A 17,385-nucleotide genomic window follows, 5' to 3' on the forward strand; every position below is an offset into this window, starting at 1 on the left:
AAATTTAAAAATCTGGGGCTCATTTTATTAAACTTCTAGTCATGTGCATAGTCACTCTTTGTGGCTCAAAATAGTGCACAGTCATTGTGACTTGCACTGCGCCTTTAAATAATCTGAATGTGGGGAATGTGATCTGTGTAGGAAGCACTGGCATACCTAAAACGTCAACATATAAAACACACACCTGTCATAGGATGCAGGTTTACCATAAGAACAAATAACACTGCAGTGACGAATTGTGTCTAAATAAATGTGCATCTTGTTTCGTTTTTGACTTCCGGTACATTTGGGAGCTCACAAACTGAAATCTGAAGCACAATATTGCGATCATAAGGAGATATCAAGGTGTTTATGATGATCAGAAGAGTTGCTAAGGTCGTTTTGAGTGTGGAACAGTCTGAAGGCGTCGGGGCTCGAGTTCGCCGGAGCATTGGACGGAAAGAAGTTAGTTTTCATTTCTGTTTTATCCTTTTTTTTTCAAATGCACATTGATGCAACGCATAAATTTGCAATGTTTTATTTTAGCTAAAGAATCTCGACCCTTTCTTGATGCTGGATGAATTCTGTGTCTCCAAACCAGCGGGTTTTCCTGATCATCCTCACCGTGGATTTGAGACGGTAAATGCTATTTTTTTTGTATTAGTCAAGAGCAATGTTCTTTCAAAGTATGAATCACCACTGTTACTGTAAGGGTGACACTTCTTGTTAAATCCACGATTCCCCGCAATCTGATGAAAAGAATTAAAGAGAATGGTGTGGTAAAGTTGCTTGCCTTCTACTTCCTGTTGCTTTTGATCAGGACAGCACGATGTCTTCCACTAGGGGGCGGATCGCGGCTCAAAAAGACAAACCCCGTCATCAGATTGCTTCAAATGACAGCACTTTTATTTTGGTCTTTAGTACACTTAAATGTGTATTTGTTTGATTCTGTTACATACTTAAATAATTCCTGACAAACTAACGGAAATCTGCTTTCTGTAGAACAGCTAGATAGAACTCTTATATCCTGTAACAACAAACGGCTGTGATTAGTCCACCCAAAACATCGCTGAGAAAAGTAACAGGTACAACGTGACAAGACCGTGATTTTGAATGACGCTTTAGCAGCCGTCCGAATAATTTTTACATTTTCCAACTAAATAATCACACTGAGAGTCGTTAACTATCATTAAATTAAAATACACTATGAAAAGAGTTAAAACAGGAGAACGCGGATTGAATTTCAGAAAAAATGTGCGATTTGACCACTAGATGGCTCATAGGTACTTAACGTTTTAGCAGAGTCACTCAAACTGGCTTGTTTATATTCGCTTTCAGATCGTCTATATGTTAATGTACTCCCAAAACAATGATAAAATTACAGTTTTACCACATATACACCTTTAAAATAGTGCTGTTAATTAATTAATGAATCGCACATTTTTTTCTGAAATTAATCACGATTAATCCCCTCCATAATTTCACATTCAATCTTCAAATGAACGTAGAAACAACAAAGACAGTATATTTTTAATAATCGTTAAATATTTTTCATGACTGAAGGTGATCACCGATACCAATACTACTGGTGTCTCTTGGATGTTTTATTATTATAATTATTTTTAATATTTAACCATTGACTATGCCCATTCAACATTATAGAATAATTGAAAGCTAACAATTTTAACATTTATTAGGACATTTATTAGAAACAAAAAACAACTAATTTATGTAAACTTAAAATAATCTTCACATAAACCTAATATTTACCTAGGTGCACTTTAGTAAGTAGGAAATATACAGAAATTAAATAACGTTATCAAACAATAAATGCCTAAATAAATATAAATGAATCCTTAAAGCTACAAAAGTTTTTGATTTCCTTTTTTTTTATCTTTTGTTCTTTGATTAAAGGAGAAGTCCACTTCCAAAACAACAATTTACAAATAATTTACTCACCCTCTTGTCATCCAAGATGTTCATGTCTTTCTGTCTTCAGTCATAAATAAATTATGTCTTTTGAGGAAAACATTTCAGGATTGTTCTTCATATAATGGACTTAAACTGTGCCCCCAATTTTGAATTTGTAGTTTAAATGCCGCTTCAAAGGGCTTTAAATGATCTGAGCCGCGGAAGAAGGGTCATATCTAGCGAAACCATCGGTCTTTTTTTCCGAAAAATAAAAATTTGTATACTTTTTAAGCACAAAAGCTCGTGTAGCACAGGCTCTCAGATGTGCGTCCACAGGTCGTTCTTGAACAATTCGTTCATTTTGAACGAATCTTTAATGTGACTCGCGAAGAACGAGTCATCTCGGGGGAGTAATTCTTTCAGTCGCGAATGCGCAACATCTTATTAAGTTCACCTGTTTCGAGTCTTTGGGTTTTTCGAGTCGTTCGTTTATCTTATGGGGCTGTCACGTGATGCTGATTTTGCTAAAATTAACTAAATGACTCAAAAAAACCTCAAAGATCCAAGTCGGTAAAATGATCCGAACTTCCCATCACTACTACGAATCATGTCTAAGTTCATCGTCTGTGTACTCCGGCTAAAAAAAGTAAAGTATGGCGAAAAACTCCATCTTACTTTCTCCTACAACTTCAGAATCGTCCGACATGTTGTATCTTTTTGCGCATTCGCTTTGTAAACACTGTGTCTGTAGATCCGCCTACATGGCTTTTGGACACGATTGAGTACGTCGATTAGAACGTCGTGAACGCGCATGCCAGAACCTGTGCTACACGAGTTTTTGTGCTTAAAAAGTATACAGATTTTTATTTTTCAAAAAAAAACAAAAAAACAGACAGATCGTTTCACTAGATAAGACCCTTCTTCCTTGGCTGGGATCATTTAGAGCTCTTTGAAGCTGCATTTAAACTACATTTTGGAAGTTCAAAATCAGGGGGCACAATTGAAGTCCATTATATGAAGGAAAATCCTGAAATGTTTTCCTCCAAAACTATAATTTCTATACGACTGAAGACAGAAAGACATGAACATCTTGGATGACAAGGGGGGGAGTAAATTATTTGTGAATTGTTGTTCTGGAAGTGGACTTCTCCTTTAATAGACATCACAGTAGCTGGGATATAGGTTATTTGGCTGCTATTACTTTAAGACCACATGACGCGGATGTGATACACGTGCTCGTAGTTTCATTTGCACTTTAATATTCAGGTAAATTCATAATTACTCACAAATGGCCGATAACATCTCATCTGGCTGCAGTTCACTGTTGTTCTACTGAAGCTGCCTCGTCACCTGTATCTTTCCCTCGCTGGTTTGATTAGCGCCTAGCGCTAAAGTGCAGTTGGAGTGGGCGTCTGAAAAGTCTCCCATTTGATGTGGTCGTAAAGACATTCTGCGACTAAATAAACACACTTCCTGTCAAGAAAAAAAGAGACGGAAGCAACAGTCACCTCTGCGTTAAATATTTTACCGTTGTTAATCGCCTGCATTCATTTTGACAGCACTACTTTAAAATGCAACGACTTTGTTTTCTGCAAAAAATATTGATGACTCATCCTGCAGTACAAACGTTTTTGTCCAATCAGAATGATAATGTCCCTCCCCAATTACCAAATGCAACCAACTACAGTGTAGCAAATCCTGGTTCGTTGCTGTGATGTAACTGAAGCCTGTTTGGTTTCTTTCTCAGTTTCTGTTTTCGTTTTATAGAGTCCTTCCATATGTCATGTTCAAACAGAAAAAAGACTAATTTAACAAAGCAGGCAAGAATATAAAAATTGTCCAGTAAACCGCTCCCATCATTTTTGGCAGTCAAACTACTCAAATACGGGTCACTCAGTGTGAGAGGATGTATGGTCATTAAAAACGCTTCCTTCTAAATGACAGTGTTTTGGCCAGAACTGGACCTTCGGGTATTTTCTGAAACTTGACTAAAGAAAAGCTGACCAACTCACTTAGCCTCTGAGTTATTTATTTACAACATCTGATGTACTCATTTGTTTACTCACAGTTTGGCAGCATGTCTGGCATAAACTGCTTCTAAAGTGGTTCTGTGTGGCTGTGGAAATCATTTAGACTTGTTTCCTTAAACAGTTTGATGTTCTGCAGAGATATACTCTCATCTCATTCACTATAGAGAGTGAGTCTGACAGTGTGTCACCTTTCTTCTGAATGGATTTCTTTTAATATTTGTATTCTGAGATTTGCTGGAAAGTGACTCATTATGAGAGCACAAATATTTATTCCTTCCAAAATGGTAATTTGTTCTGCAGGCATACAGTATATAACAGACAAACATTATACAGTAAACTTCAGTCAGGATAGATGCAAATTAAAACAAGGCCATGAGGAATAAACATCCAGTCTGCTCGTCAAGTTCAGGCTCTCTTTGTAAATTCTAGAGGTTTAGTTCTTCACATTACGAGCATTATTAGCCAAATCAGACCTCTATGTTGCCTGAGACGTGCAGGTGTGTTTTCTAGCGAACAGACACGTGACATTCAGATCACAGCTGTGCGTAGAGATCACAGGCTGCCTGTGGCCACAGGTCAAGTAAGCCTCAAAGAAGTGAGATGTTGACCTCTTAGCACCTCCCATATCCTGTTGAGTGCAGGATTGTCTGTGTGGGAGATGATTTGCAATCTCTCCACGCAGTGTGTCGGACCACCTCAGCTGACCATTTAGATTTATTTTTGCTTTTGCAATGGACAAATAGGAAACCGCTGCAGGCGGATTTTGTTAATTGGAAACATGTTTATTTAATATATGCAAATTTTGATCTGTCTTGGTCTGGAAGAGCTGTGTTTTTTATGATACATAAAAGCCCTTCACTAGACAAATGAAATATGTGTATTCATATTTGTGTCAGAATTATTTACCGATCAAATGTTCATTAGATCGTCACTCACTAACAACTTTAATTTTCCATCTCACAGCCTAGGATGTATCTGCTTTTGGCATTTTGTTTTATAGTCCATCAGGGCTTTACCAAACTCCCTCGAACATAAACGTTTTGTGTTTACTCGGCAAATGCAGTCCTTGAAATATGCTTCGCCTTTCATCTGTATGATTTTTGACATGTTTATTTTCCTCTAAATGAACGTCAGGTGGATGGCTTTACCATACTGTCTATTTCCCCAAGAAACTTCTTGAATTTTAACCAGAAAACTACTCATCCCTGTTTCAAAAGGATTCACATGTGGGACTTTTCATTCATTATACTGTATGTGTTTAATTATTTTTTCACTTTTTGCATAGGTAACATACTTGTTGAGTGGAATAACAGCCCATGAAGACTCCTGTGGTCACAGCGGGAAGTTGGAACCTGGAGATCTTCAGGTAGAACACCTTGTATAACACAAAAGACCCTTAATATTCAGTAATATTATCAGTTTCACTTGACACTATTGGATAAGAACAAAACTTTAACTAAATGGAGCTAGATAATGACAATTGTTTTCTATAGAACTGCTATCCACCTTTTCTACAGGGAAATAATGAGAAAAATAACAACGTGCAGTAAACAGTAAAACTGTTTGCACTACAAACCAGTGTGTTCATAATAAGGATAATACATTAAAATAATATGGTAAGACACCAATTTGCAATATCAAGCTGCAAAATGAGCTGTTTTATTCAGCTAAAAATAGCTGGACTCGGATGAGACTGGAAGCCAGAGCAGTAAAATGTACAAATGTGACCATGGACCACAAAACCAGTCATAGGTAGCACGGGTATAAAGTATTTGTCGCAGTAGCCAACAATACATTGTATGGCTCAAAATAATCAATTTTCTTTTTATGTCAAAAATATTAAGGATATTAAGTAAAGATCATGTTCCATGAATATATTTGGTACATTTTCTACCATAAACATATCCAAATTTAATTTTTGATTAGTAATATGCATTGCTAAAAGCTTTATTTGGACAACTTTAAAAGCAATTTTTCAGTATTTTGATTTTTCTTGCACCCTCAGATTACAGATTTTCAAATAGTTGTATCTTGACCAAATATTGTACCATCCTAACATACTATACATCAATGGAAAGCTTATTTATTCAGCTTTCAGATATTAATCAATTTTAAAAATCTGACCTGACTGGCTTGGTGGTCCAGGATAACAAATAGCCTCGCCCACTACATGAAAATAAGGTGGATAGAGCTGAATCTAATTAATTTCGTAAATCATTAGCTCTGCAACATTGACATTGTTTATTGAACTGAATTGAATCAACAATGAACTGACTTATGCCAAATTACAGCACTGTTGCCTTCTGTAGAGCTGCATATGTAGACCTTATGTAGACCCGGGGCTGCGCTCCTTGTTTTGTCTTCCGTTTGTATTTCCAGTGTGAACGTGACACACTGGAAAAAATTATGTTTGAACCGCTCGTTTTAAAAATGTTCCCGGTTTACTTGACATTTATGACATCTGCCTCGAAGATTTCAGTGCTCATGATAACTTTAGTTAACTCTACAGTATGTAAATCCACTTCACCAGCTAATTACTCTTCAGCAGTAATGTTAGAGACAGCAAAAACGGAAGTTCAAAGACGATAACAGCGCGCTTTTTCTGGCGCATAGCTTACATAAGTTTGCTTTAGAATTTGACGAACTTTGGACTATTAAACTGAATCAGCGCTGAACTGACTTGATCTGCATAATGACACGTTTATCTATTACCATACTATTATTTAAAACAATCTGTACTGCTCTGGTGAAAAACCAGCATATGCTGGTAGGTATGTTTTGATGCTGGGATGCTGGTTAGGTATGTTGATGCTGGTTTAAGCTGGTCCTTTGCTGGTTTTTGCTGGTCCTTAATTGGTTTATGCTGGTCATGTTGCTGGTCAAGGACCAGCATAAACCAGCTAAGGACCAGCTTAAACCAGCAAAAGACCATCTTAAACTAGCATCCCAGCATCAAAACATATCAGCATATGCTGTTTTTTTCACCAGGGTGTATAAAGCGGTTTGTAAATAAATGTGGCTTGACCTGCTTAACGTCTCTCGAAAAGATGAAACATTACATAAAGTGCAGTCATTTTTAATGTGAAGACAAAATATTTTCCCTTGTAGACTGTGCAACGGGTTGAAGCTGGTCACATTAATTTGCGGTGTGAATTCTAATAGAAAGCTGCTTGATTTGAAAGTAACTTCTGTGCGAAATTTTACGTTAGAAACTAAGGGTCAGATATTATTTTAAAAAGACCTTTTGTTTAAAAGTAACAGAAATACACTTACTTAAGTCTATCATACATAATGAGAGCCACCATTTCATTTCTTTTGTATGCAGACTGCAAAAAATGGTTTGTAAATTAAAATTATTTTTAAATAAAGCTATAACAAAATGTATTCACGTTTAATAGAATGCTGTATCCACGCACGCACTCACTCATCAAACGGACCAAGAGCTTTTACACCCGTAGGGCACTTCCTGTGTTTTCCTGTGTCGTAAAGCTGTCTCAATTTCTCCCGGGTCAGTAAGGGAATGTTTTAATGGGCCTTTAATATGTCTGTAGGCCTCACTACTTTAACTACAGCTCGCACCTAACCTCCAGCTACTGGGGCTACAGCCTCACCATCAAACACTCAGGGACTCCCTGATAATACCAGAAGCGCACAGAAGGAAAAAGCTGCTGACTGTTTCACTCCATAACTCAAACCATCTAGTGCACAATGGCTCCCTGAGAGGGGCTGCTAAACCTCAGAACGAGTGGAAATTTCCACTAAGAGAGAGCGTGAAAGGAAGAGGCGAAAGAAAAGTGCTCCATTAGGCATATTAAGCTGTTGTTGTAAAACTGGAGTGGTTCATTTTTACGCCGAAATAAAAGCTCATAAAGATGTCTCAAGATGACAATAAGCCCCTGAACCGAGCGGTTAGTCTGTTTATTGGCAATTACTACCAGATAGGTCTACCATTAAAGAATAGAATAGAATAAACATTAGTGTTTGTTCTCACTCTCGCTTTGTTTTCTGTCGTGTTAGTGGATGACGGCAGGTCGTGGGGTAATTCATGCTGAGATGCCTGTGTCGGACGGACGCATTCATGGCCTTCAGCTTTGGGTGAACCTGAAAAGTGCAGATAAGATGGTGGAGCCTCGGTATCAGGAGCTGAAGAGCAAAGAGATTCCCAAACCCAGCAAAGATGGAGTCACTGTTACTGTCATCTCAGGGGAAGCCCTTGGAGTAAAGGTGGGTGTTATAGCACAAGATACTGATCTGAGAGCAGTTTTGTATTTTGTTTTAATAACATGGTTCTCATTTTCATGGAAAACAGGGGAATCTCAGGGAATATTATATATGCGTTTCAGATCTGAAGATCAGCAGCAGCAGCTCTTAAAGTGATAGCAGCCAAATATTTTTAATAACCCAGCTGCTGTGATGTCTAATAATCCAAGAACAACAGAAAAAAGAATCAAAAGAACAAAAGAAAAAAGAAAAATAACTTTCAAACACTTCAATTTCAATTCAATTTCTGTATATTTTCTACTTGTTGAGGGGCACGGGTAAATAATGGGTTTATGTTATTGTTTTAAGTTCATTTGCTATTTTTTTGAAGTCTAATAAATGTTAAAATTGCTAGCTCTCAGTTATACTGTAATGTTGAATGGCTACAGTGAATAGTTAAATATTAGGAAAAAGAAAAAATTCGTGGAGACATCTGTAGTATTGTTAATATTTAACAAATATTAACAATATACTGTCTTTATGTTGTTTCTACATGAATTAGAAGATTGTGAAATTATATATAAAAGTATATTTAAAAACTTTATTGCTAGGTGGGATTAATCATGATTAATTTCAGAAAAAAATGTGCAATCAATTAGTTTTTTTTTGACTACTTAACACTGAGACATATAATTTTTTTTCAATTATTTGATCAAAGTAAACAGTAATATTGTAAAATATTATTACAATTTAAAATAACGGTTTTCTAATAATAATATATATTTTAATATATCTTATAATATATTCTTCTATTTTGATATATTGTAATTGATTCCTATGATAGCAAAAATTAATTTTCAGCATCATTACTCCAGTCTTTAGTTTGATCCTTCAGAAATCATTCTAATATGCTGATTTGGTGTTCAGTTATTATCAGTTATTATTAATAAAACAGTCCTTTTAAATTGTAATAATATTTCACAATATAACTGTTTATACTGTAATTTAATAAAGCAGGCTTGATGACCGTAAGTGACTTCTTTCAAAAACATTTAAAAATGTAAACTTTTGACCATTAGTTTAATATAAAAAAATCATAGAAATAAATCAGAAAATCAGTTGTGCAAATGTAGAAAAAAAAAAAAAAAAAAAAAGATTTGTAAGTAAACAGTTCATTTAATCATTTTTTAAAAATAATTCATTGCTTGATCTGAATTATTTATAAGCAGATATATCTGAATTTGAATGGTCTTTAAAAATACGTATGCAATAATTATAAACAACTGGAAAAGTCATGGAAATTCATTGGTTAAGTGTGGGAGCCTTGTAGTAAGGTTGTTTCTAGCCTAACATAGTTAGCACGAGTGCTTCACATAGAGAAAAGGTACTCATTTGTGTCTCAGTCCAGCTTCTTCTTATTTTCCCCATAGTTTCTCTCATTGATTCTCAATAAACATGCTAATATGATTAAAGGAGATCTCCACTTCCAGAACAACAATTTACAAATAATTTTCTTTAGTCATATTATGTTTTTTAAGGAAAACATTTCAGCATTTTTCCCCATATAATAGACTGGTATGGTGTTCAGATTTTGAACTTCCAAAATGTAGTTTAAATGCGGCTTCAAACAATCCCAAATGCGGTTGTAAATGATCCCAGCCAAGAAAGAAGGGTCTTATCTAGCGTAACGATCGGTTATTGTAATAAAAATAATACAATTTATATACTTTTTAATGCCAAACGCTCGTCTTGTCTTACTCTGCCTGGACTGTTTTTGTTCTGGTTCATGACAGTTAGGGTATGTCGAAAAACTCCCATCTCATAATCCCCCACAACTTCAAAATCGTCCTATATCGCTGTTTTACCTTTTTGGTTAAGGGTGTTTGATCTTTTTTGCATGTACACTTTGCAAAGACTGGGTCGGTACTTCTGCAGCGATGTAGGATGATTTTGGAATGATTTTTGATATTGAGGGAGAAAATACGGTCAGAGTTTTTCAACATACCCTAAATGTCTTGAGCCAGAATACACAGAGTTCAAGGACTGCAATGCAAGACGAGCATTTGAGAATAAAAGTATTTAAATTGTATTTTTTTTTAATGTAAATAACCAATCGTTTTGCTAGATAAGACCATTTTTCCTCAGCTGGGATTGTTTACAACAGCATTTGGGATCGTTTGAAGCCGCATTTAAACTGCATATTTGAAAGTTCAAAATTGGGGCACCATATCAGTACATTATATGTGGAAAAATGCTGAAATGTTTTTCACATTGTGGATGACAAGGGGGTGAGTAAATTATTTGTAAATTGTTGTTCTGAAGTGGACTTTTCCTTTGAATATTTTTTAGAAGGTGGTTTTTTAGTAGTTTTCTGATATGCTGAAGCATTAATACAAAGTATGGATGTGATTTTACCAGCCAAAAGGCTTGCATGTTTATCAGGTGATAAACCATGCTCTTTATAATTATTTTAAACTCTCTGAACCAAACCACTGAGTGAAAAAAAAAGTAGTCAAGACGCCTCCATTTGCCTGACCCTTGAATCTGTTTATCATCTGTAATTTCGCAAAAGTGTTCATTTGTGCATCCATTTATCAGCACATTACAACTGTTACCCACGCTTACTGACTGTCTCTTTCCTGTCTATGGTTTACGAGAAATACAAAACACAAAATACAAGATCCTAGAGTCACACTGAGCAGCTATAACTGAATGTTTGATCCAAACGCCTGACTTCTTTGTAAGTGCTCCAACCAATCAGAACGTCTGATTTACAATCTGATACCAGAATCCATCATGCTAATTGCTGCTGCAAGGGCATCCTCTGCCCCCTCTCTCAGACAACGGCAGGAAATTCGGCGCAGGCTTTATTGGAAGTGGTTTTTGTAAAATGTTTTAAATATAAAATGTGGTTATAGAGGGTTTCTCTAGGGCAGAGGGGTGGATGCAGCGTTGAAGTTAAATGTGGGTCAGCCAAATACTTGGGCTTACTGGAACCAGATATGCACTGGAACTCACACACACTGTTTTTACATCTGTTTGAGCTCATAATTTAAACAATATTGAACAATTTCTCTTGCTTTTGTCTTGTAGCAATAACGAAATTTGGTAAATTGGATATGTTATGAATAAAGAGCATAAAATGTTGTTGTCACAGTAGTCTTCTGCTGTAAACCGTAATTATGTTGTGGTATTTACATGCCTTTCCTGTTGTCAGTCTAAGATTTACACGAGAACTCCAACCATGTACCTCGACTTTGTCCTGAAGGAAGGTGCAAAGCATGTGCAGCCTGTTCCTAAAGGTAAACAATGATTATCAAATGTCCTCCTGATTATCAGATGTATTTCTTCCATGTTAGGTAAAGTTTTCCAATAAATCCCAAGACATTGTAAGCATGGTTTACATGGCACTTTCCGTCGTTAAGGCAAACAAATTTTGAGTGAGCCTTATTTTCCTCATAAAACGTGTGACTGTGAAACATCATACCTCACACAAATTTCTTGGAGAAGACAGTACTGTATAATTTGAACTTGAATATGAATGAAGTCTTAGTTCATCCTTTGAGTCACTACAGCTCATCTTGAAGGGTTACCAAGGCAGGATGTCAGGTATTAACAAAAAAGGTTCAGTGCCCATTAAGTGTGCTTGTATAAATAGTACAGTTTGACTCACCCTTAAAGTGCCCTTAAAGACATAACATAGCCTTTTGGCATGAGTATCGAGCTTTTTGTACATCAATATCTGAAACTGACCTCTAATTGGAGAGGATGCGGTTGAGTCAAATGCAGTCAAGTCAGTGGTGTGCGGTGATGTTCTAAAATGAGGAAATTTTTCCTTTTTTTTTTTTTTTTTAAATCAAATTCAAATTCATGTCCCAGTCACATTTTTCTTGGTTAAAAAATCATTGCTTACACTGTTGGGAAAAAAAAAAGTATTATATTTGTGAACGTATGTATTAAATGCGGCTAAAGTAAACAATCTCTTAGAGCAGCAGAGAGAAGAGAGGGGCGGGGCAAGCAGAGCTCATTTGCATTTAAAGGAACGATCCATCAGAATGGGTTGATTTTTGCAGAGCTGATTTTGACAAGGTGAAAAAGGGTGTTGTTTTACACAACCATTGAGAATTTTTAACCAAAGTATATTATAGACTTTTCATTAAGACCCTAAAGAATCATATCAACTTGTGGAAAATGGGCATCCGATGACCCCTTTAAAGGGTTACTCCACCTCAAAACGAAAATTTAATCACTTAAAGTCATTAATCACTTTGCCCCATGTTGTTCCAAACCTGTCAATGCTTTGTTCATCTTCAGAACAGAATTTAAGATATTTTGGATGAAAACTAGGAGGATTTTGACTGTCCCATTGACTGCCAGGTAAATACCACTGTTAAGACCCAGAAAAGTATGAAAGACATCATCAAAATAGTCCATCTGCTATCAGTGGTTCAATCTGAATTTTATGAAGTGACGATAATACTTTTTATATGCAAAGAAAAGAAAAATAACGACTTTATTCAACAATTCATCTCATTTGCATCACCGCAGTGCCATTTTGGATAACATCCCCTGTACGCAAACATCGTACACTGTTCTCTGTCAGCTGCATCATGTGGGAATGAATACAGCGTATCCATGTAACGCAGCTGACAGAGAACAGTGTACGCTATTTGCGTACAGGGGATACTATCAAAAATGGCGCTATGGTGATGCGGAGGAGACGAATTGTTGAATGAAGTCGTTATTTTTTTTTCTTTGCATACAAAAAGTATTCTTGTAGCTTCGTAAAATTATGGTTGAACCACTGATGGCAGATGGACTATTTTGACAATGTCTTTTATACTTTTCTGGGACTTAACAGTGGTATTTACCTGGCAGTCAATGGGACAGTCAAAATCCTCCCAGTTTTCATCCAAAATATCTTAAATTGTGTTCCGAAGACGAACAAAGCTTTTACGGGTATGGAACGACATGGGGGTAAGTGATTAATGACAAAATTTTCATTTTGGGGTGGAGTGACCATTTAAAGCTCAGTAATTACTGGTTACATACATTGAGATTTACTTAAAATTTACCAATCTGATTACTCAATAAAAACTCCCACAGATCATGTTTCACAGGCCATTTTAAGTCTTTTGACGTAACAAAATGGTTATATCTAAGTGTGTAAGTTGTTTATTTAGTTTTTTAAGTTAGTCTTCCTATTAACGCCATTATATTGTTCATTCAGACTGATTTGCGAACGTGTACGAACACAAGAGGCAGGATTTATTGCGTGAGCCACTCACTGTCAATCATAAGCAGTCATATCCAATCATATCTCTTACGTGACTTTTACCCATTCATTCTCAATTACCTTCCGCTTTAGGAGGTCTATTAAAACTCACTATTAAAACATGTAAAATGAGTCACTATTTGACAGTTGTCTCAATGTCAAAAAGTCCCCCAATTTAGCTGTATTAACCCTACAGTTATTATTATTTTATAATTACACTTCCAGTGTTTTAATTACAGTATTCCTTTTGCAGGTTGGACTGCTTTCATCTACACCCTCGCAGGTTCTTTATGCACCGGTGAGTTCAAATGAACACCGTATAAAGAGAAACTTTGTCTTCCTGCAGGCAAATCCACTAGCAGCTTTCTGTCCTTGAAATTCGAGCAGGTGCTTTATGATTATTTTTCACTTCCTCTCTCTCTCTCTTGGACATCTGACAGACATTTAGACTATTCCTGTGATCCTGTGCCAATGGCAACTCTAAACTCTCACATTGAGAAATGAGATTGCCAAAGCAGCGTTTGATATGTTGATTTATCAGGTTGATTTTTGATGATTTCCAGGTTGAAAGAAAATTAAACACACATTCATTAATAGCAAATACTCCACCTGTGTCTTCAAAGGAGTTTCCAAATGAATCTTGTATTGCTATTGTTTTCTGGAATACATTTAGTATAAGTTGTGTAACTGTTGACGAGGAGACTTTCTGGGAAATTATCTAAGTGGGTGGGATAATATGTGGGACCATCTTTGCCCCACAGATTATATCTCTTGCTGACATTTTTCCTCATTTAATCTGGTTTGTGAGGTATCTGGTCTTCAACAACCTTGAATCAGCTTTGGGTTGTTAGACGGGTCTAGTTATGTCGAATGATTACGTGTATATTTAGTTCTATAACATAATTTGTATAGGACTGTGACATTTATTTTAGCTATTTTAAATTTCCCTCAGGACCAGATGAGGATCAGCAGACAATCGAGCCACACCACACAGTGGTTTTGGAAGACGGTGAATGCGTCAGAGTGGAAAACAAGGTTGTTGTTGTTGTTGGGTTTTTTTTTACTCTTCCTAGGAAGCTTTTCTGAATGTCTTTGTATGAACTGAGGTTTACTGTAAATTCAGTCTGTTTATTCCTTTCATTTTTATTCCAGGCAGCTGAAGAGTCTCACTTTGTGTTAATTGCTGGAGAACCTATTAATGAGCCTGTGGTTCAGCATGGTAAGTTATAATGCCATTGGTAGGTAATATTTTACATTTTATTGACCAAGCATTTATGAATTTGGGGTATGATTACATAATATGACCATTCATTAATAAAAATGTATTGCATATATGGGCCATTCTACAGAATTGGTGCAAACCACTGTCCCACAACCTAAAATCACAGAAAGCATTTAAGTATCCAAATCTTATTTATTTATTAAGATCCGTCTTTTATCTATTGAAACCCACAATAATATTTAAAATATTTGTAAGCTTAATATATATAAAAACATCATTTATTGGGAACTTGCAAATTATGAAATGATATTTAAATATTTTTTGTATTTTTTTCCACTGTTGTTTTTAAAAGTATCTCTTTGATTCTTTTAAAAAGTGAAGTTAACAATATTTATTTTATATTTTCTTTGTAAATAATGAAACTTTAAAAAAATGTCACACAAATGTCACACAATTTTCATGTCACTACAGAAACTGTATGTTTTAGTCTATTGGCCGAGACTGATTTTAACTAAATCCATAAATGTATGATCAGGAAATAATCCTGTGTCCCTCTCTCTCTTAACTACAAGGTGTGAGTAGATAGGTCTGATCATTTTGAGGTAAATGTATTCAAAAGTCTGAAAATCTTTGTGTAACTTTAAGGAACATCAATACCGAACACTTTTTTTCTGAAATTAGGCACACTTTTTTGGGAGTTATTCCATAACATTTAGTTTTTATATGTATGCCACTGTTCAGAAGTGTGCTAGCAAACCATGTGCTGATTAGCATCTTTAAACCAGTATCTAAAATTCTCACTAACAAAACAGTCATGACCGAAGCATGTCATTATAGTGACAAAAGGGAACACAAAATCCTCATGTTTGGGGGAAATAATATAAAAATGTACTAAACATTTTAATACAGTTATGCAATTTTTTAGTATGTTTTAGTAGTGTTTTAGTATGTGAGTTAAAATTCTGTAATGTGATGTGGTCGCTACCAAAACATTATTGTCACTACAGATTTTATGATTTAATGAGTTTTTGGTTCAATGTATATTCAGACTAATGAATCCATAAGTTTGAAATCAGTATGAACAACTTTTTGCCTTTTATGAAGAGAAATTGGATTCAAAATACAACAAATCTCATAAATTACACTTGAAATATTGTTAAAAATTTAATTGCTATGGATTTACCTCTGGAAAAAAAAAATAGCAGTTGTATCTAGATATAAGCAAAATCTTAATAGGTTAATGTAACCCTTTTAATTCAATTATTATTACTGTGTTTTTGTAGTGACAAATTTGGGGAGAGGACAAATATTCCAAAACTTTCTGAAAATACAATATGAGAATTAACTGCACAGTTACTAGAAATGCAACCCAGTTTACATACATAATTTTTTTTGGGGGAAAAAGACATTTTTTTCAAGATGTTCCCAACTCTGACTTTGAACCAATTTTGTAGAATGGCCCATATATCAATATTTGCTGAGAAAAGACCCCAAAAAGATTCAAAGGCATTACACTGTAGTGTCAGATGTGTTAAATTTTGATATTTTTATTGCTTTATAGTCTTTATAATTAATGGCACTAAATTAACATTGAGAGTGCTAATTTAAACATTGTATATAAATATATTTAAATTTGTTATGTTATAAAAATACTGTATTTCCATGTTATAGAATTTTAAGATTTTTCTAAAACTAGAGGATTTATGTATTTGTTTCAGGGCCTTTTGTCATGAACACACAAGAAGAGATTAACAAAGCCATCTCAGACTACAGATCAGCCACTAATGGATTTGAAAAGGCAAAAGTTTGGCAATCAAAGATTGGTCAAAAGTTCTAAAGTTTATCTAACGATCCGTCTCTGTGGGAATATATGTACTTACTTTGTTTTTTGTGCCTTTAACTTAATATTCAGCAGCTGCAAGAGGTCTTTGGATATTTAAATCACACCTAAAAATTTATGAAATGTATAAACTCTAAAAGTGAGACAGTAAGATCTCACAAAATAAGTTTTAAATGATGAATTATGGACACTTTCTGTTTTTTGTTTTCAAAGTTGTGTGCTGAACTACACCTGTGGTTACTCTGCTAATACATCCACTAAAAAAATCTTGGGATCAGTTGTTAAAAGTAATTACAAAACAGCTTTGAAAAGTAAAGTTGGTTCTGGAAAGCTCGAAACATCTGTTTGCAGAAGCTGGTGTGATAATTTTATATAATACACTGACATTTTATATAATACGCTGACAAATTGATGAAAAAAGATGTATTGTGTTGCATTTTATTTTTTTAAAACGACTTAAGGGTACAAATGTTTTTGGGGCCACTATATGGAAAATGTTACTCAAATTATTCTGATGTATTTCTGATTGTTACAAGGACTTTTAGTCTAATGTATTACTTCAAATCTATGTATTTCTTTTAATGACCTTTTATGTGAATCTATTTATTTCTATTTTTATTTCGTATTAGGCTCTGACTGTTCACATTGTGTCTGATCACAACATGATTTCCTTTTTCCAATATCTGTGTCAAGTCTTCTTTACATTAAAAGGATAGTTCAAAATGAAAATTCTGTCGTTAATTACTCACCCCAATGTCGATCCAAACCAGTAAGACCTTCGTTCATCTTCCGAACACAAATTAAGATATTTCTAATGAAATCCGAAAGCTTTCTGACCCTGCATAGACAGCAATGCAACTACCTCATTCAAGGCCCAGAAAGGTAGTAAGGACATTGTTAAAATAGTCCATATGACATCAGCAGTTCA

The 17,385-nt window shown here is 35.1% G+C and overlaps 1 protein-coding gene across 1 annotated transcript; it reads left to right on the plus strand.

The window, feature by feature from the left end:
• Nucleotides 1–295: 295 nt before the first annotated feature.
• On the plus strand, nt 296–17,137 carry pir (pirin). The gene is made up of 9 exons (XM_051122531.1): nt 296–444; nt 526–618; nt 5,206–5,286; nt 7,938–8,144; nt 11,338–11,422; nt 13,649–13,693; nt 14,348–14,430; nt 14,548–14,614; nt 16,336–17,137. Exons 1-9 carry the CDS (start codon nt 352–354, stop codon nt 16,452–16,454), a joined length of 873 nt encoding a protein of 290 aa, XP_050978488.1. The 5' UTR covers nt 296–351; the 3' UTR covers nt 16,455–17,137.
• Nucleotides 17,138–17,385: the final 248 nt, after the last annotated feature.

Source organism: Labeo rohita, chromosome 11 (assembly GCF_022985175.1).
Source record: "Labeo rohita strain BAU-BD-2019 chromosome 11, IGBB_LRoh.1.0, whole genome shotgun sequence".
Lineage (NCBI taxonomy): Eukaryota > Metazoa > Chordata > Actinopteri > Cypriniformes > Cyprinidae > Labeo > Labeo rohita.